Genomic DNA, 20,166 nt, shown 5'->3' on the forward strand with positions numbered 1-20,166 from the left:
TCACATTGCTTGTCTGAAATGCTTTAACAATGTAGATCTCCTTACTGGCATTCCAACAAACTGATTTAAATGTGAATTGCAAATAAGGAGGGGGAGCTATTGACTGTCTGCATGTTCAGCAGGTGAAACTGACACAATAATGAAACAAAAACAACTATTGGTTCAACATGTAAATCTATGAACCCCATGATAAGAAATACCATTCATAAAGCAATTTCGACAATCACTGGGGCCTGGAGAAACATTTTTACTCCATAATGAAGTCCCTCCACATGAGTCAGATGAATCAGTAATCAGTAAATAAAGATATTTTTAACACATCATTCAACATTGAAAAGACAACAAATGTATATACAACAGAGACTTCGGTTTTTTAAATGTTTGATAGTGTATGAGTTCTGATTTAAAGAAACAGAATGGCACATAGGGAACTGGGTGGAACATAAGGATGTAGCGACTGATGGCAAATGACCAGTAGCCCGGATCTTTCATTTAAAAATAGATTTTTCACGTCATTGATAAGGATACTCAAATACTCCAGACTATATCTGCATTCCTAAAAACAACTAAACTAGCATTCATTGTATGTCTTAAATGTGTAAAAAAAAATGAAGACTGTTTTGAATTCAGAATGCCATTACCTAAGAAAACGTATGAGCAGAATTACTAAAGGATATGTTTTTTACGGGAAAGGTACTTCATACAGATATTTCAAGTGAAACCTGTGAGGGGAAATGAACTGACTGTTCAAAAGGCAGTGACAGGTCAGTAGATAACTGATAGTGCCACCTTGTGGAGACGCATTGGTACAATCAATACCCGCTTAATGCAATGAATGTTTTTCAGTTAGTTCAAAATGTCAAAGCAGTTGTCGAAAAAGTGACGTACATTACTCTGGCAAGTCAGCCGTGCTATAAATGGGATAATACCCGATGAACGAGGCAGTTATGAGAAAAGATTTGCCCTTCAGAGTGGTAAAACGGCCGACGCGAGCACGACCCTGTCGGGAAATTATTACTTCATAAATTCTTCATAATTCTACGGAGTACCACATGCATATTTAAATTACGCCAGCAGCCAATAATCGCTGCTCTTCCTCGCAGATACTTCCGGTTTAGCTTTTTTTTCTTTTCTTTTTTTTTCTTAAAGCGAAGCGAGAATTTAATTCGCAATGGACCGCAGCACAGGTATTGTAGCATACTTTTTTTAAACGGTTTCCCACTGTATTATTTTACATTCCCAAACTACCTTTGGACACTCAACTAATACGGTGCTCGCCGACATTAAAATTTGTTGCAGCGGTACTTTGAGTACTAGCTAGTAAGTTATTGCAACAGGTAACGACCTGACGTTCGGCGATTTTATGCGGACGACGTTGCTGGTTCGTTCAGGTTAGCTAGCAGTTAGCTACAAAATGCAAACTTTATACTTGCTAGATATGTTAGTGAAAAGCTTGTGTGATTATTTGTCAGAGTTGACTAGCGCATGGTGTTGTCAATACACACATAATGTCAATGATATTCGTTACAATATTGCCGCTTACATGAGAAACAGTAACCGCGAGAAGAGCCTTGCTCCCTGAGTACATGTAAAGTAATAAATAGCATAATGCTAGCTAGCTATATAGAATTCTCATGTTGATTAACTCTGTTCTAATCTAATCTCTCAATTGGATATTCAGCACATCTGTGTTAAGGCAACTGTATTCATCGAGGATACAAATGTGCTCATCGCTGCTCGGAAGAGGAAATGTGTAGAGACCGTTTGTGTGATGTTTATATTCACTGTAAATGGTGTAGTTGCTGTCGCCTCCCCTGCTCCCCCCAGGAACAGAGCGCTTGCAATTGCTGCATAAGATCGATTCGGGGCTTGATTCAAACGATGTGGCTGCGCTCAAGTTCCTGTGCAAGGACCTCGTCCCCCAGAAACATCTGGAGCGCGTTCATGATGGAAGGGATCTCTTCTTGCGGCTGGAGGACCAAGGGCTTCTGGAAGACGATTTATTGGTGGGAGATCTGTTGTATACAATACAACGCAGGGACCTGCTTCGACTCCTGGGTCGTGATGCGATGGAGCAATCTCTCCAGGACCCAAGAAACTCCAGGATCTCTCCTTACCGGTGAGCAGGGAAGTCTTTTTACTCTCTTTCTCTTTCACACACACACACACACACACACACACACACACACACACACACACTTGTTATTCTGAAAACTGCTCGGGCCTTTTTATTTCTGTGTAGTATCTGAAATGCATGTGTCCAATACACTGAAATCTTATGCTTTATGATCCAAAAGAAGGATGAGTGGGGGGCAAGCAAGAGGAGACGATTGGCTACTACAGTGGTGAGCTAGGTTTGTGAGAGATTAGCCTTGGTGGCTAATCGTTAATCAAGTGACTTGCAAGCTTTCAGTCACATTAATTAGCTGCAACGTTATATGCTATGCAGGCAGACTAGAGCAGCAGTGGCTAGCTATTGTTTAGCTAAAGTTGGCTAAATTTACCCAACTAAGTGCAAAGCAAGGAAATAAATCCTGCATTGCATGCTTTAACTGGAATATACTTACTATACAAATTGAATATATTAACTTTTCACATCATTTAACCTTTTAGGAAGATGCTGTATAATCTGTCTGAAGATGTGACAGAGGATAATCTCAGAACCATTAAGTTCTTGTTGAAACTCCCCAGGGGCAAATTGGAGCCGAATGCGGTGAGTTACCACTCTGGAATCACACCAGGGAGTTCCAGTGTATTCCAGTGTTATGCTTGGTAATATATGCATTCAGTTTACTTTCATGAAGTTCAAGAGAATACTTTAATGGAAGTCAGTGATCAATGTTCAGACCATTGAATATTTTAAAAGTAAGATTTCAACCTCCTTTCTGAAATATATACTCAGTGCGCACTTTATGAGGTTGACCTGTACACCAGCTTGTTAATGCAAATATTTTATCAGCTAATCATGTGGCAGCAACTAAATGCATAAAAGCATGCAGACATGGTCAAGAGGTTCAGCTATTTTCAGACCAAATGTCAGAATGGGGAATAAATGTAGTGGTGGTTTGAATATCTCAAAATCTGCTGATCTTCTGGGATTTTCATGTACAACAGTCTCTAGAGTTTGCAGAGAATGGTGTGAAAAACAAAAAACATTCAGTTCTGCAGGCAAAAACTCCTTGTTAATGAGAGGTCAGAGGAGAAGGGCCAGACTGGTCAAAGCTGATAGGAAGGTGACCATAATGCAAATAACCACATATTACAACAGTGGTATGCAGAAGAGCATTGCTGAACACACAATGCATCAAACCTCTAAGCGGATAGGCTACAGCAGCAGAAGACCAATAAGTCAAAAAAAATAAGTCTAATAAATACCTAATAAAGTGCTCACTGAGTGTATTTCTATGCATTAACAGTATGTTCTATAGCCTTTTTGGGCTTTTAGTGCTGTCTAATTGTCTATGGCTGCTTGATTGCTGCATACCCTGTCCTACTGCAGTCTTTCTTGGATGTGCTGGTTGCCATGGAGAAACAGGAGCTGCTGAGAGAGGATTCTCTGGAGGCACTGGAGAAAGTGTGTACTCACTGTGACAAGCGGCTAGCCACGAAAGTGCGGGAGTTTGCAGAACACAGGGCACGTGAGGAAACGCCAGGCTGTAAGTATCTCTACAGCAAAAGGTATCTCTTTCTGAAATGACAAAAATTCTGGTTATATTCTCATTTTGTAGCAAACTGTCTAAGAACATCCTATTGTCCCTAATTTTGCTGAAATGGCCATTTATTTCATTGGTAACATTTATTATTTTTTTAACTTGCATGCCAAACCTGAATATGAATTATGTTGCATGTGACTTAAAGATACTACTAAATAGACAGTGGATTAGTTCATGTGTTGGGAATGTTTATCTTAACTATACTAGTGTTTCAGGAATTTTCTAGGAGCCCCCTCTTAAAGGCAATCTATGCAGGATTTCCACCTTGAAAATATAAAACAAAAATGCTCAGTCATTACTATAATACACTGGCAACCTGTGCCTGTGTTCACTTTTGCCCAGTACCTTGCTTGTCTACTTATTATTCTAAAAACTCTTTGGACCTCTTCTGGGAGTGGCCTTTTTTATTTCTGTGCTGTACCTGAAAAGCATGTGTCCAATACACGGAACTCATACGCTCTATGATACAATGAATGAGGAGACATTAAAATGGCTAGCCAGTTTTCGGTAACATTAGATAGGTGCCGTGTTATTAGCTAGCTAACTAAATTCAGTTTTGTACGTCAGCTGGCTGGGCATGATAGCTGGGTCCCACTGCATAGTACTGACTTTAGCTACTGCTTATATTTAAATCCAGAAGACTTCCGGACTTTAACATGACTTGAGATGTCTGATAAAAATAAAAGTGGCAATAAATTGATGCGTTTGTGAGTATGCGTGTTTTGTTACGGAATTGTGTTGGCAGGTTAGAGAGCAGACTGAAATCCACTGGTGTTAGCACTAGCATCAACTGACATTAATTAGCTAGCTAAATAACCAGTGTGCAAAGCGACTTCTTACGATTCGTATCAGAACGCGGTTCCTCAGCTCATCACGGCACACGGTCGTCTGCAATGGAGAGGTATATATGTTTTTCTTCTACATAGTCTGCCTTTAAGATCTTTACGTACAGTATGTCTGTATTTCATTCTCATACCTGCCCCCTCCAGCAGGGGGCCATAATTTAAGAGTCTCCAGGCGAGAGTCATCTGTGCGCAGCTACACAGACAGTAACCCGAGCCCTGAAGATGGCAGCCAACTGGTGAATTCTGTAATAAATATTACATTGAAATATATTAATCCAGTTAATTTCACATTGGCAAGTTAATGTATTTATGAATGCAAAGGATGCGTTTCCTATGTTATTCATGTCCAAACTTTACTGGTTTATTTTCATGTCCTCCACCTCAAGCCACCCAGATCACTACAGGTTACCCCTAATGCTTCTGTCCCCGAACCCAGTCTCAGCAGTAAGTTTGTCTATCTGTTTGAACCTCATCTTTATGCACACACACCTGCGATCAAATAAATGACAGACATGCTGAAACATTCAACCACCCTTTCTACAGACAAATCTTTTCTCTGATGTATTCCAACAAGCTGGCCCACTCTCATATCCCACAACTCCTCTCACCTGGTTCCTGTATGTAGCAACTACATTTTCTGCTGCACCTACTCTTCCACCTGTTCCACACATTCAAACTGCCTGCCCCTTTGAATTTCCCTCAGGAACACCTGTGCACCACCAACTATCTGTGGACGCTGGGACAGAATCCATATATGAGGAGGTAATTTGACTAAATATATTTGAGAACATTTTATGAAAACAAGTAAACAAAACCAACATTTTGAATGGATTGAAGATCAATATCAGAAAGAAATCTTATTTCTCATAATGGCTTCCTTGACTATCACAATTCTGGGCCTCATGTTGACAGACACCAATATCAGACAATATACAGGAATAAAGTTAACATTTATAAATGCATTTACAATTAAACAAAAAAAGAAAGAATTTTAGTAGACGATATAGCTAAGTATAATCGGACAGATTGTGAATTTTCTGCTGAACATGGACTGTTTAATGAGCGATTGGTTTAGTATTCCCAGTCATTTTAGTGAATCTTGCTGATATATCAATGCTACAGGCTTATGACATGAGTCGTCGACCTCGGGGCCACTGCATCATCATCAACAACCACAACTTTGAGGCCTCCAGAAAACACCCGAACCGTGACGGCACGGACGTGGACGCGAGTGAGTATGGAGTTGATCTGGATTGTTCCACCTGTAGCGCCTGACTCATGCTCGATTCGGCAGCCTCTATACGGAGCGGCTATATGGTACTGCCCATAGACTCCATATGGTGGTTGTCTTCATAGTTCCAATCCTTTCAGTCCTTTCCGGACAGTAGCGTGCGCTACAGAAACAATAAAATAGAGCATGGCGTATGGTTACAATTTTTTGCCCGCACATCTCCGTTCTTGCTCTGCACGGATCCTCCGCCAGCAGCAGAATCTCGGGAACCACTGTGCAGCAGCTGCCTGATCAAGCATGAATCAGGCTTAACGGAGCAGACAGATGGATTATTTCCCAACCTTAAGAACATTACCCTGACCCACCCCTCCCACCCCCTCTCATGCAACCTCTTGTCCCACCATTCTCAGGGGCCCTGAAGGAGGTGTTTGAGAGGATGCACTTCAGGGTTCACCCCCATCGCGATCTGACTCAAGCACGTCTGCTGAGCGTGCTGGAGGAGTTCGGTTCGATGACGCACGGTGAGCTGGACGCCTTCGTGTGCTGCGTGCTCTCCCACGGGAAGAAGGGCTTCGTGTACGGCACGGACGGAGAGCCGGTGTCCATCCGCCAGCTCACCCAGCTCTTCACCAGCAGCCGCTGCCCCTCGCTGGCCGGCAAGCCCAAGCTCTTCTTCATCCAGGCCTGCCAGGTGCAGGAGCCGTGCATCCAAAGCGACGGGCCGGGGGACACCCTCTACGAGACCGACGCAGTGAGGCCTGACACCATCCCCGATGACTCAGACTTCCTGCTGGGAATGGCCACTGTGGAGTACCAGAAGGCCTATCGCCACAACCAGAATGGCTCTGCCTTCATCCAGGAGCTCTGCAAGCAGCTGAAGTGCGGCTCTCCCAGGTGAGTGGGTAGGGAAGGCCCAGAATCTCCCCTTCATTAAGGTAATTTGGAGTATTATGTGGTTGGTGGAAAGATTGTTGGTGTCTGACAGGGTGGTTTGAGTGTGTCAGAAACTGCTGATCCACGCCACAACAACGATGGCGACAATACCGTTGGGATCACTTTAAGATTTTTAATTTTCCTAGCTGCTTTAACAAAAAAACACTGACAGCCAATCAAAATCTATGCAAATTTACAGGGCATCACATTCGAAATGGCAGATGACATAGCCCAGAGACTATTTACAGAATTATATTGTTCATCAGTGTAAATTCTCCCATTGGTATAGTTACAGTTCTTGGTATGGACAGGCCTTAACGGTGCTGTTTTCTAGTCTAAAACACAATAGAATAAAGTAATGTGGAAAAGATGTATGGTATAGGTAAAGTAGTGGTAGTATAGTAGTATGGTAAAGTGAACTAAGTTGAGTCAGGGTCCTAATGTTGCACTCCGTGACAGGAAAGAAGACATCCTGGCGATCATGACCAAGGTGAATCGAGAGGTGAGCCGCATAAGCTTTGGAAAGTTCAAGCAGATGCCAGAACCGAGGTACACACTAACTAAGAAGGTGATCCTGACCATGGACTGAGCTGCACTGTGCCACCCACACCTGTCATCCAACACACAACGCCCTGTTATTCAGCAGCTCAGAGACGGACCATCGGAAGAAGCGGCTTTTATCCATCGCATTGCCAGTGCCTTCACCTTAACAGTGCTTTTTATACCTATACATTGGTACCTTTTAAAAGACATACTTTGCACTTTTATAATAAAATGAATCTAATACATGTATAAAAGCTTGTCTTGGTGGGCATTTTATGCTTAATTAAAATAAACTGCTTGTAGCCTCCCAAGGTAAAATCTGTGTGGCATCATAATGGAAATGATTTGCAATGAAATATATCAGTTTTATATTTCAGGTAAGAGAAAGTGAAATGCTACTTGCACACACACAACAATAAGTATTCAACAAGACATACTTATTTTATTAAAATCACATACTGTAAGAAGTGCAGAAAAATAGATGCTGGACAATTTCCCAAATATAAAATGTAAAAATATAAATCTATATTATCAGGTAAATATAGATTTTGTATAATGCTAATTAGGAAATACATAATTAACAATGCTGGAAATAAATTATTTTCTGATAAATATGGTAATAAAATGACGCTTTAAGAAGTGCATAAAAATAGATGCTGAAGAGGTTCTCGTTAAGAAGAAAATGGACAATCAGAATTTCAGGTAAGAGCAAGTAAAGGCACAGGATACCGTCATAAGGCAGTGTGAGCTGTTTGTGGAAATAATACGGAAGAAGGATATTTCATTGAATCAAAACAGCAAAACTGATTTCAGGACAATTTCACAAATATAAAATATAGATCTGTCATATAAGTCCCTCTGGAGCAGGAAGCCAATTGTGCCTCTCCACTTGAGCCGGCCAAACTTGGCTTTTGGCAGGACCGGGAATCGAACCTCAGGCCTCGGTGTGCAACTGCAATGAACTGCAACCACAAGTACGCTACATCTTTGCCTGTTGCGCCACCACGGCTCCTAAGAAAATATTTCCATCTCATTGTAAAATAACAACATAAAAATACTCCCAACTATTTTTTTTAAATGTATGTAACAGATGAAGTTCTGTCATGTCATACTCCTTTCATGGTGTGACATTGAGGGAGTGTGTTTGGCTCATGCTGTGGCTTGCTACTTTAACTTGGGTGGTGGTTGCTTTGGCACTGGGAAGACAACCCTCTTCCGAAGGGAGAATGCAGGTTGTGGCATCTGTTTCTTGTTCTTGTTGTCGATTCTGGCCGTCTTTCCGCTAACATGATTGTTGACCTTTGTCAGGATGGAGAGCAAGTCGTACCCACTACAGAAAATTCAGAGAAAACAACTAGGTATTAAACGTAAACGAGTGGTATGTGTTCCATGAATTAGCTTCATTATTCTCACCTTCCTTGAAGCAGCAATAACACATGGATTTTGAAATTGCTGCTTCAAGGAAGGCAAGGAGGCTTCATCATAAACTGCCTCTGACTCAAATCCACCCCATTTCCTGAAGTACATCCCTGTTTCTCTTCTGCAAAGAGATCCAGCACATACATCATACATCAAGAGTAGAATTTGGGTTGGAAGTCATTCTTATAACTGGAGCACATTTCCTCATAACATATTCCTTCTGTCCTGCATGGTGCATCGAACTATAACCCTTCATCATTGAGGGCGGAATAATTTAGTCCCTGCATAAGATTATCTACAACAATATTACATACAGTGTCCTCCATAATGTTTGGTACAAAGACATCATTTATTTATTTGCCTCTGTACTCTTAGTAATGTAAAAAATCCATTATTTTCCATAAACAGTGAACTTGGCTCGAGTCAAGCAGCTAATTTTGACTTGTCTCTGACGTGTAAACAAGTGATCGGCTAACTATCTAAAAAAAGTGAAATGGTTAACCAAGTTTGGAAACATGCCCGGGTGTAATGATGTGGTAGTTTCATCCTACCCATGGCAAAGTGTCCTCCATGAAATCTAATACATCGAGTGGGTTTTTCTTTACAAGTTCATTATGCCTCTATACAGAGTCATGATTAGCTACCTACATCGAACTGACAGGCAACGTTAGCTTTACCCAGCATTGATAGATTGAAGCCATTTCCAAATCGTGCTTCCAAATTTTAGCCGATAAATGTTTCAAATCTGTAAGGCCTTGTTGAGTCCATGCCGTGTCTACTCCAAAGAGCAAAATTGGAAAGCAGAAAAGCTTCTTCTTAGCTACGCTTGCTGTTAGCTATCCAGTCCTTTCGTTCAAACCAAGAAACACAAAACTTTAGTCCTGTTACCGAAACTGCACATCATTTGGTCCTCAATCTCAATCTTTCGAGTTTTTCCTCCAGAGACAGATGATTAGCAAAGTACACGGTCCACCTACAAATTGAAGGGAGTCACGCACAGACCTGACTGTAACGAGCTGAATACATTTTTCCCAAATTGATAAGAAATCAGGGGGCGTGTCACAGCACATCACAGCACATCACACACTTGACACTAATATGCTGATCAGGGGCTGAGAACAAGTAGCCCTGTAGCTAATATTTTGGTCATACATGACCATTAGTCTTACATTTTTACTAATCATTCATTTTTGTTGACTCTGAGATGGGGAAAAAGCATCCACAAAAGCTTTTGGGTTTACTCACCTGGGAACCAGGAGTACAAGGTTCTCACACAGAGACTGGATGAACCAGCTTCCCTCCGTCCTGTGTCTGAAGGAGGCGAATTCCGGCACGGTGGCCATGCCCAGTAAGAAGTCTGCCTCGGCGGGGATGGTGTCCTGGAGCGCGACCGCGTCGGTGGCGAGGTCAGGCTCGGTGGAGCCGTGGCCGTCGGACTGGATGAGCACCGGCAGCTGTTCCTTCTTCCCCTGGCATGCCTGGATGAAGAACAGCTTGGGCTTATCCCGCAGAGAAGCACAGTGCATCCCCGAGAAGGGCTGTGTGAGGTCTCTGACTGGCAGCGTGAGCCCATCGACCCCGCACACTGAGCCCAGCTCGCCGTGACTCAGCACGCAGCAGACCAGGCAGTCCATGTTGGTGTGGTCTTCCTGGCTGAGCTGGGATAGCAAACTCTGTATTTTCTCCAGGCTGCAGTCTCGTTCTGTTCGTGTCTTAAAGCCCAGCCACTGAAACACTTTCACCAAGCACCCTGGGCAACCAGGAAAAACGAGGAATGTGTCATGAATTCAGAAAAGGGGCTGACAGAAGAATTGTGCATTCTATATGATGTGTACAGTTTGTAAAAAGTGTGTGCATTCCCTCTTCTTTAAAACTGATTGACATCGCAGCTGAAAAAACTCAAGCTCAAGATATGTTTTGAAACAGCACTAGCGGGTTGACCAGTTCATAGCCAGATAGACTAACTGCCTAAATTAAGACCAGCTTAACCAGCTCAATCTTCAAGCTGGTCAAGCTGGCATAGCTGGATTTTACAGCAAGGATCCATGCCAATCAGGGTAACCTGCCCACAGTGAGGCTAAAATACAGACACTGTCCCACAATTCCTCAGTGCAGAAATATGCTACGCCACTGTTCGGTTTAATTCTTTTTGAGCAATGGTTAAAGGAGCACTGTCATGCTTTTTTAAGATGATCTTATCTGGATTAAATGCTTAAAATATGTGTAGGACTTTCTTAAAATCACCATCAGTGTAGCCGTTTCTTAAATATGGGGCAAAACTTCTCAAAACAAACAAAATCGAAAAGCTTGTCCTCTCACTCGGCAAGAGCAGAGCTATCTGTCATGTTGCTCAGGCTAGCCAAGTGATATTTGTATGCTAACGTTACTGTATTTTCATGGGAGAGTTATGTGATCGCCTGGATAGTTGGCCATCCATAAACCAGTCTTTGGAGTTTGAGCGCCCGTTACCTTCTGGGAAACACAGACTGGAGATTCCAGATAAGAGATTTGAGAAGTTCTGCCCTATATTTAGGAAATGGCTACGCTGATAGTGATTTTTAAAAGTCCTACACATAATAATAATAACCTCACTTTTTTAATAACTTAAAGAAGTGTGACAGTGCTCCTTTAAGTAAGCTTTTGTACATACAACAAAAAAAGCTATTTTTCCCCTTCCTCCTTGTTCAGCACTTACGTTCATCCATGTCTGTTCCTTCGCGGTTTTTATATATGGATTGTGAGAAGTCAAAGTTGTTAATAATCAAGCAAACTCCTCTGGTCCTGCCCTCATGCATCACATATGCTTCTATTTCCTACGGGAGACAACATAAAACACACAGATCAGCTGCCAGAAGCTGATTCATCTGTGTTAATTGTGAAATGAGAAATAATTGTAGTAGGTGAAATATATAGTTTCTGACAGATTAGTGTGTTTGTGCACACGTATGCATATGTGTGTGTGTGTGTGTGTTTCTACCTGTGTTTTTCCCAGAGAAGTGTCTGCAGCACTATGGTTCATCTTTTCACATGAGGAAGTAAAAAATACATTGTGGCTTTGCACTGAAAGAAAATAACCAGCAAATGAAGGCATTACAGAATGGTAACATGGAAGGACAGAGAGAAAGAGAAAGAGAGAGACATTAAAATACAGATAGACATAGCTGAGAAAGAAGGGAATAGGACACAGTGAGTGGTATAGGGAAACAATAAATGCTGGCCATTAACTGACCTGAGGAATAAGGGGAATCGGTTTTCCCACTGCTGCTAAACTCACTGAGCGACACACCCTCTGTGGAGGCATCTGGAGTCGCTGTAATACATCCCATTGTTCCAGTAAGACTCAGGAAGACATGTACTATTGCAATTCAGCACTTACTCATTGAGACAGGGAAAGAGATAAACTCACCTAGAGATACAGAGGCGGATAGTTGTGAGGACAGAGCACTGGATTCCTGAGGGACATGAGCATTCAGCGCATATGTGAAAGAGAGACAGGTAATATTCAGACCCCACACCATATGGACACAGACCCAGGTCACTGAGTAGTACACACTGTAAGGGACAGTTAGGCTTTGTCTACTGCACATGGAGTGAGGTTCTTGTTGCAAGCTATAACATCTTTGCACTGTCAGACCATTCACGTCAAAGTTTATGACATATACAGTGCAGTCTGTAAGTATTTGGACTGTGGTACAATTTCTGTCCTCCCATTATGTGTATTGCTTGATCAAAGCTGGAAAGGTGTATAAAAAGTAGTCATCGGAAAGGTTTGGGGTTCAGTCTGACTCCTGAGTGTCATTTGAGCGCTTTGTGACGGCTGGTATCCAAATTCTCATCAAGTTTGAGAGACGTCCTTTTTTCCTTACAGTAAACTTTAATGGTGAGAAGAGTCAAGCATTGCTGGGCTGAATGGCCAGTTCTTGCCATTATGCTATGATACTATCTTTTCATTTCAAATCCAATCTGAGGGAGTACACAGACAAAATAACAAATTGTACCATTGTCCAAATACTTACTTATGGACCGCACGGTATATCATAAAAGTGAGATACTGGGAGCTATTAGCTCAGGAGGTAAGTTTGCCAGTTCGATCCACCACCCTGTCGAAGTGTCCCTGAGCAAGACATCTAACCCCCCAGTTGCTCCCCACGAGATGGCACTCATTGTAAAGTGCTTTGCATTTATATTTACTGTCATTCCGGCCAGAGCCTTCACTTCACATTGGCTCTCTGCTTCTTCCTTCACTATGCGTTCTATTACATTACAACAAGCAGAAATGTGTGTGCATGCAGGAACTGACCTCAGTTGGGGCATCTGGCTGTTTGAAAAGGTGAGCACATGGATGATCATGCTCCTGAACATATCCATATCCTCTATTCATTGTTGCTGAAGAAGAGCCATTGATGTTAAACTCACAGGTTCAATACATTTCCAGTGTTAGATAGGACCAAAAAACCTCCAGTGATATTAAGAGAGAAACTATCCAATCTAACAAGGCTATACATAATTTCACTCACCATTTTGTTCCTTATACTGGTTTATCTTTCTTTTCAAGTTGGGGCAGACTGGCCCAATTATTTTTTCTAGCATGTCCAGGTTTGTTTCACTCAAATGATCTTCTTTCTCCATTTCCAGTAGGAGATTTAGCATTGTCTGGAAAGGATTAAGAAGTCAGTTAACTTTTGTGGTGGTGCTGCAACCAACAATACTGCGGCAGCGTAGCAGGACCATTTCAAACAAGGACTGACACTGATGTCAGCACCTGAAACCTGTTAATGAGTGAGAAAGATGGGTTAGTCCATACACCCTCCATTATTTGGGGTCTGAAAGAACACTTGCCTGTATACTCACCATGTCATCCTCCAGTTTTCTCCTGGGTAGAGTTTGGTACAGCAGGAACTTGATGTCCTTCAAATTAACTGCAGTTATGTTTTCAGACAAGTCGAACAGCAGCTTTCTGCCAATTTTGGACATAAAAAACTGTTAAACTCATGACTACTGAGTTCTGCGTCCACAGTTTTCAATCCTGGTGCACAGGGACCTATGAACACATTTTTTTATGAAGAATCACCAAAAAGGTCCGTGGCAACTTACAACACACCAGCATTTAGTCAAAATGATTATCTGAAATCAAAACTCTTCCATAAAAGGGCTTTAAAAACTATTTACTGCACACACATGTTTGAAGATTTAAAGAAGAGGCTTGTACCATTCAGAAATTTGAGCTACGGTTCTGTTATGATAGAAGCATCCCTTCTTTTATTAATCGGACACATTGCAGACTCGTCAGTTCTGATGGAAATAAATACATCTTGAAACTGATAAAAGCATTGTTAAGTGAATGGAGAAGAACGAGAAAATATGCGTAGCCTACGAGTTTTTGGCCTAGATTTATCTCCTTAAAAGCCGGCTGCCAAATGAGTACATAGTAAAATATTTTTTTGCCGTTTAATTGATTACTCTTCACACACGCCAGAAAGACATTGAATTTCCCTCCAAATTCTTGAATTAAAAGGCGCAAGGATCGCAATCTCCATATATTAGCTATAAACAGAAGCCTATATTACTCCTTTCTAAATGAAATTCTGGCGGCACGGATGGTGCAGTGGGTCGCACTGCCGCCTCACAGCAAGGAGGTCCTGGGTTCTAATCTGGGGCCTCTCTGTGTGGAGTTTGCATGTTCTCCCCGTGTCTGCGTGGGTTTCCTCCCACAGTCCAAAGACATGCAGGTTAGGCTGATTGGAGAGTCTAAATTGCCCGTGGGTATGAGTGTGTGAGTGAATGGTGTGTGTGCCCTGCGATGGACTGGCGACCTGTCCAGGGTGTATTCCTGCCTTTCGCCCAATGTATGCTGGGATAGGCTCTAGCCCCCCCTGCCACCCTATTCAGGATAAGCGGGTTAGGATAATGAATGAATGAATGATAAACAAAATTCTGGGGACGCTAGAGAATTTCCACACACTCACCTGTAGGAAGACACAAGTCCTTCCGTTTGCAAGTCATGGAGACCCACCTGGCGGAGCAGTCCATTGCGTTTGGACACGCGAAGCAGCTCTGCGAGAAGGAATGGTCGCTCTGGGGCCAGAAAATCAAGTTCTTGCAAATGAGTGAAAAGATCCCGCCCGGTAGTGATACAGCACACATCTTTTTCTAGAAGGTCCGCGCAAAGAAATACCAAAGCCTCCACATCCTCCCTGTTTAAAGATTGCTCGACTTTCAACAGAATCGTCTGAAAATCCATTACCGACATCTGTAGAAGAAGTGTAGATTATATTATTAAATATATAGTGGCCTATATAGGCTACAGTACAATATAAAACACCGCGATCTGGTTATAATTGCAGGGACTTATTATAACATGGCATAAAGGTGGCAACATTCATAGGAATTGCGCAGTTCGTGTCATTACAAACTTCAATTGCAAAAATGTAACGACTTGTAGATGTAACGTCATAGTCACGCGAGACAATTCATGACGCCACCTTTCACTTTCGATTCTGTACAAAGGTTTGGCTATATTGGGTCATAAAAATAATCAAAACATTTGTCCGAATTATTCAATTCGGATTTTCGAATCGATTCAAGATATAGGCCTAACTAGTCCTCGTGACAAACGCACTAATTGCAGGTAGGCTGCAAATAAAATGAATAGGCTACACTATCGTAACAGAACCGTTCTTACAGTCCACTAGCCAAGGATACATCACCGGTTCAAATGCCTCCATATCCTCACCCCCGTAGATTTTGACCTCCAGTTGTCCACTCGCTTTTTATGACCAACTCGCGAACGAATCCACCAGGAACAGTGAGAAGCAGTTGGCGTCTTGGTCAAACAGAGGTAAAACTAACGGAAGTAAAGTACTTTTCTGGTCCGCTTCCTGAAAAGGTGGTCCGGAGCTGGTAAATTTCAAAGTCTTGAAGTTCAGCAAGATATGATAGGCTATATATATATTTTCATGTTGAAATTATTATTTAACTTTTCGTGTCACTGCCGTACAATATGAATATTAATCTTTCTGTACGATGAAAATCCCTCTCCTCTCACCTTCTGAGTTCTGACAAGAGCGGACACGCCCCCAAAAACGTCACAATCTCTCATCGCGACAGGGGGAGGTTCAGAAGCAATGATTGACAACCCAGGCCTTATTACAAGTTGGGAATTGTGTCATTAAAAAAACAGTGATTTTCAAAATACCAGAAAGGCGCAGTGTGGCTTACCCCTTAATTGTCAAGAGGTCCGTGGCTAACAACAATGGCATTAGCCTATACAATGAAATACTTAACAACGCTTCTGAAACGTGATGCTAAAAGTTAAACCGAACGATTATGATGACTTAGGTAGTCTGGTTACTTAGTCTAGTCTACTTTATGGGTCATTATGTAGTTGACGTGTGATTGAATAAGACAGAAGAAGATGAAGGGAGTGATACACTCAGGTGTCTGATTTGGATCATCTGTCCACTCTGTTACTGCATAAGGGCAGCACTACTAGAGTCCCGTTTACTTTTGCAAAAAAGGCTACATCTGGGGCATCTGGTGTACGACCTGATTTGACCGCAAATTGTGCCTACGCCAAAATCCACGACAACATTGAGATTTATGAACTTGAAATTATCCCGAAAAATTCTGTACTATTACACATGCTCCAGACCATCGGACTATTCCTTGTGGCTGTTGAAGGTACAATAGGTAAGACCATTGTAAATCCCTTCCTATCATTGAAAAAGGCTCACTGACATGTTGACTCACCCTCTGCCTGTCCTTAAATTCGGGTTTCAAAGTGTACATTTGTCCGGCCCTCACTCTGTATCAAAACATGGTACAGCTGTACAACAATTCAAGTTCATTGGTTGAAAATGGCAGGGGGCTTATTCTGATTGTTTGGGTAGCTGCCCAAATTGCACTCCAGACAAGCAATCACTGAAACACTGTATATTATTGCTTGTTATCCAAGCAAAGACTACATATCTAGATATAAAACAATACCAGTTTGTTATTGGTAGCAACAAGCAAATTAGCTATAGTTAGCTTGATGCATGACATTCTCCATCTTTCAACAGCCATGCCTATCTGAAGAGCATAAACCTGTAGCCTATGAACTGGGCAGTGTAATGTCAGTTTGGTTGTTTAAAAGCGACAGCAATATGTGAATGATATAGCCAATGATATAGACAGAAAGAATTGTCTTTGGCGTTACCCAACATATAATATCTGTTTAAAAATGAGCTGAATTCCTGTTTGAAGTACAAAGAAGCTGGAATTCTGAAAGGTTTGACCTACCTAGCACTCTCCTTTAGTTAAACTGAGCAAAAAATTAAAAGATTGAACAAATTGTATATGTTCCAATTTCTTTTTGTCTATGGTAACTCATTTATAACATGGAGTATAGCTTTTGGATGTAAAATAATAATGAATGGTAGATACTTTGTTTCCACATGTCTTCTTGCTAGTTAGCTAAAATTGCTGCATGTTAGCTTTGAAGAAATTATCATATTTGTGTGCAGTTGTCTTTGGTGTTATCGCCCTTCACAGTAACACCATAGAACTGTCCGTGGAGTTAGTTCTCATACCACTTTGTAACATGAATGATGTGTTGTCCATGGTGTTACCACCCAATATACAGGAAATAAATTACATTGAACATCCGATCACTGTATGCATTTATTTTACTTTTCTTCACAGTAGAGATTGTGAAGTGAAGGTAACACCACAGACATTAATTATTTTTAATGTATTTAAAAAAACTGAAAAATCATTAAGCTCTCAAATCTTTGGAAGAATAATAGTGAAGGGTTTTTACTCTCTACGAAAACGGCGCGCCAAGTATGTGGGGGATATGCTCCTACACGATATGTGTACAGCTGAGTTGCGAGGATTGATAATTAAGACGTTTCCGTCTTAAAAATCCTCACGTATGGCGCCAATTATGTGAGATAGATTGTTATACCATCCTTCTGCAAATAGTGGCGTTAGGTAAAATATCAGTCTCATATATATTTTATAATAAATATAAATTGCCGATTTCATTTCATTATCATTAAATTCATAATTAAAATTACGCATTTATAGTAAGTTAATCTTAACTAAATCAAATACTACCCATTTGGTTGATACCGAACTAATATAAATGACTCAGCTAAGAAGGTGAATGCATTTTGGAGTTATTTTTTTATTAGCAGAGGCTGACTTCATTCAACACGAAAGACTTAATACGAACAACCTTGGAATATATTATTTATTATCAGTTTATTATCCACAAAGTACAGAACAGGACAAAGCACAATTCACTAAAGTGTACAACACACTATGTGTGAGTGTGGAAGAGTATGTCTGTGTCTGTGTGCGCGCGCGTATGCGTTTTAGCATTGGGCGCGCATATGCGCAGCCTTGTGGGGAGGTTGTATGTATGCGTGCACACGTGTTTCAGGGAGAACAAAGAAACTAAGATGGAAGGAGTTTTGAATCTAGCTGGAGCTAGTGAGGAAAATATGGCGCATGGAGTTGCCGAACAGATCAAGAATAACTTTACGGTTATCGGTGTGTGTCGAGATCAGTAATGCCGGTTAGTCATTAAAATAGAAAACATGCAAGATCCTGTCTATGCGTGATGTACAGTAAATTTAACGCAGCGGCGGATGGCATGGACCCAACCAAAATAAAATGTATAACCATACAATACATGGAGCATTAAAACAGTTATGCACATTTAGTTACAGGAGTTACAGTTGAGTTTAGCTAGCTATAGTATATGCCCGGAGTTACAACCTTACTTGAGTCCTTCAGTTTGATTTCCCCGTCGGATACGTTCTGGTTTCCAGAGCGAAATCCGGAGAAGTTGTGGTATGAAAAAGGGGAAAGCGTTCGCCTTTCAAAAACACGCAGCGTTTCCCTTATCGCAAGTCGTTTGCCTCCTGGGACTTAGAGGGGTTGCTGTTCAGGCTGTCGCTTGGGTACGTGGCTCTTCTCAGACCCCTTGGAACACCGGCACTCGTGTATGCTCCGGACCGGTTTTGCGGGTTGCTGGGATAGGCCTGTGGTGCGAGCGTGCGTTGCTCGGTGCTGCGGCCTTCACAGAGCTGCACGCGAGACGCTGCTCTTTCTTCCGCAGGAGCGTTTGAGGACGCGTGTTCGTGGAGGAATATTTGAGTAAAAATCTTCTCAAAGAGAAATACTTCACTCTCACCTGACCTCACTGTTTTTATATGATCAATATGGTTTTGCAGGCTTCTTTCTGGCAACTCTGCCATGTAGGTCTTTGTTGTTTAAAGTACGGTGTAGTATTGTTGTCCTGTGAACAGCTAGCTGTGTTTGCTACTTTTTTCTGCAGCTCTTTTTAAGTGATGTGTGGGTTCTTCTGAGCATTTGTCGTCAGGTCTCGGGCCATTATATCTGAAATCTTTCTTTGTCTTCCAGACCTTGCCTTGACTTCAACTGTTCCATGTATCTTCCATTTTCTAATAATGTTTCTAACAGTGGAAATAGGTAGTTTGAAACATTGAGAGAGTTTTTATAGCCTTCTCCTTCTTGGTGGAAATTAACCATCTTCATTCTGAAATCATTGGACAACTGTTTAGAGGAACCCATGGTTGTTAACACCAGACAGAACAGCCACTGCAGTTGGATACTTTAGAAGGCATGGAGTTACTTCTGAATAAATAGTTTAGCCCTCGAATTATATTCAGCTGAGTAATTGAAGCCCTATCGAGTAAACCACTCATAATCATTAGTAATTAGTAATCATAATTTTAAAAAGTAACAAAGAATAATCTTTAACGGTTCCTAAACTTTTGGACAGGGCCCTTTTCTTTTTTTTTCTTTTTATAAACAGTGAAACATGAAAATAAACAGCAATCTTGCTTTAGAATGTGCAGAAAGGTGTCATGTTTAACAAAGAGTTCAGCTTTGCTTTCAATCACATACAGGTTCATTGTAACAGACATTTAAACCTGGGGTGCCCAAATATTTGCACCCCGCTGTCTGAACCCAGTTTTTGCAAAAGTTTTTTATTGTTTGGCCTGAAACTCTTGATCATGGGGTTGTCAGCTTTTTAGCAGATACTAGGCGGTGCAAACCATTAATTCTTAAACCTACTGAAGTAGGCTACCTTTTAATAACAACAACTTTCACTTAAAACTTCCAGTGCACATTTACTCTTGTTCAGGTCTTCAGCAAACATTTGGCTGAATCAAATGCATTAGCTAGCTACAGGTGAAGGTAACAGTACAAAGCACAATACACTAGTACAAAGTTACAAACCAAAACAAACGTGGGTATCAAGTAGCTAGATAGCTAGTTATCTAACAGACTAGATATCACTGTAACATACAATAGGCTGTTTGTACAGGCTCACTAACTCCCTCACTTGTTTGGCTCTAGTTTACTTTATTTTATGTAATTCGGGTCTCTCTTGAAAATTAGACCTCTATCTCAAAGGGATTCACCTGAATAAATAATGGTTAATAAAATGTGTGATCCCATTGAC

The 20,166-nt window shown here is 41.4% G+C and overlaps 2 protein-coding genes across 8 annotated transcripts; one reads left to right on the forward strand and one right to left on the reverse strand.

Moving 5' to 3' along the window:
- The first annotated feature begins 1,059 nt into the window (after nucleotides 1-1,059).
- LOC133124009 (caspase-8-like) lies at nucleotides 1,060-7,519 on the forward strand. 5 transcript variants are annotated; one of them, XM_061234805.1, is made up of 10 exons: nucleotides 1,060-1,187; nucleotides 1,828-2,119; nucleotides 2,614-2,713; nucleotides 3,500-3,656; nucleotides 4,703-4,803; nucleotides 4,945-5,002; nucleotides 5,262-5,320; nucleotides 5,681-5,789; nucleotides 6,200-6,683; nucleotides 7,182-7,519. In XM_061234805.1, exons 1-10 carry the CDS (start codon nucleotides 1,172-1,174, stop codon nucleotides 7,309-7,311), a joined length of 1,506 nt encoding a protein of 501 aa, XP_061090789.1. In that variant the 5' UTR covers nucleotides 1,060-1,171; the 3' UTR covers nucleotides 7,312-7,519. The 5 variants fall into 5 exon arrangements, with proteins under 5 accessions (XP_061090789.1, XP_061090793.1, XP_061090791.1 ...); XM_061234809.1 differs by having other exon boundaries at nucleotides 7,187-7,519; XM_061234807.1 differs by having other exon boundaries at nucleotides 4,703-4,794.
- Nucleotides 7,520-7,687: 168 nt separating this feature from the next.
- casp10 (caspase 10, apoptosis-related cysteine peptidase) lies at nucleotides 7,688-15,753 on the reverse strand. 3 transcript variants are annotated; one of them, XM_061236540.1, is made up of 11 exons: nucleotides 15,418-15,753; nucleotides 14,651-14,934; nucleotides 13,536-13,641; nucleotides 13,202-13,337; nucleotides 12,985-13,070; nucleotides 12,091-12,136; nucleotides 11,914-11,994; nucleotides 11,662-11,744; nucleotides 11,380-11,497; nucleotides 9,930-10,434; nucleotides 7,688-8,595 (listed from the first exon to the last, which is right to left on the reverse strand). In XM_061236540.1, exons 2-11 carry the CDS (start codon nucleotides 14,932-14,934, stop codon nucleotides 8,430-8,432), a joined length of 1,611 nt encoding a protein of 536 aa, XP_061092524.1. In that variant the 5' UTR covers nucleotides 15,418-15,753; the 3' UTR covers nucleotides 7,688-8,429. The 3 variants fall into 3 exon arrangements, with proteins under 3 accessions (XP_061092524.1, XP_061092523.1, XP_061092525.1); XM_061236539.1 differs by having other exon boundaries at nucleotides 15,392-15,753; XM_061236541.1 differs by lacking the exon at nucleotides 15,418-15,753 and having other exon boundaries at nucleotides 13,536-13,725; nucleotides 14,651-14,772.
- Nucleotides 15,754-20,166: the final 4,413 nt, after the last annotated feature.

The sequence above is a fragment of the Conger conger genome, chromosome 3 (genome assembly GCF_963514075.1).
Source record: "Conger conger chromosome 3, fConCon1.1, whole genome shotgun sequence".
Classification (NCBI taxonomy): domain Eukaryota; kingdom Metazoa; phylum Chordata; class Actinopteri; order Anguilliformes; family Congridae; genus Conger; species Conger conger.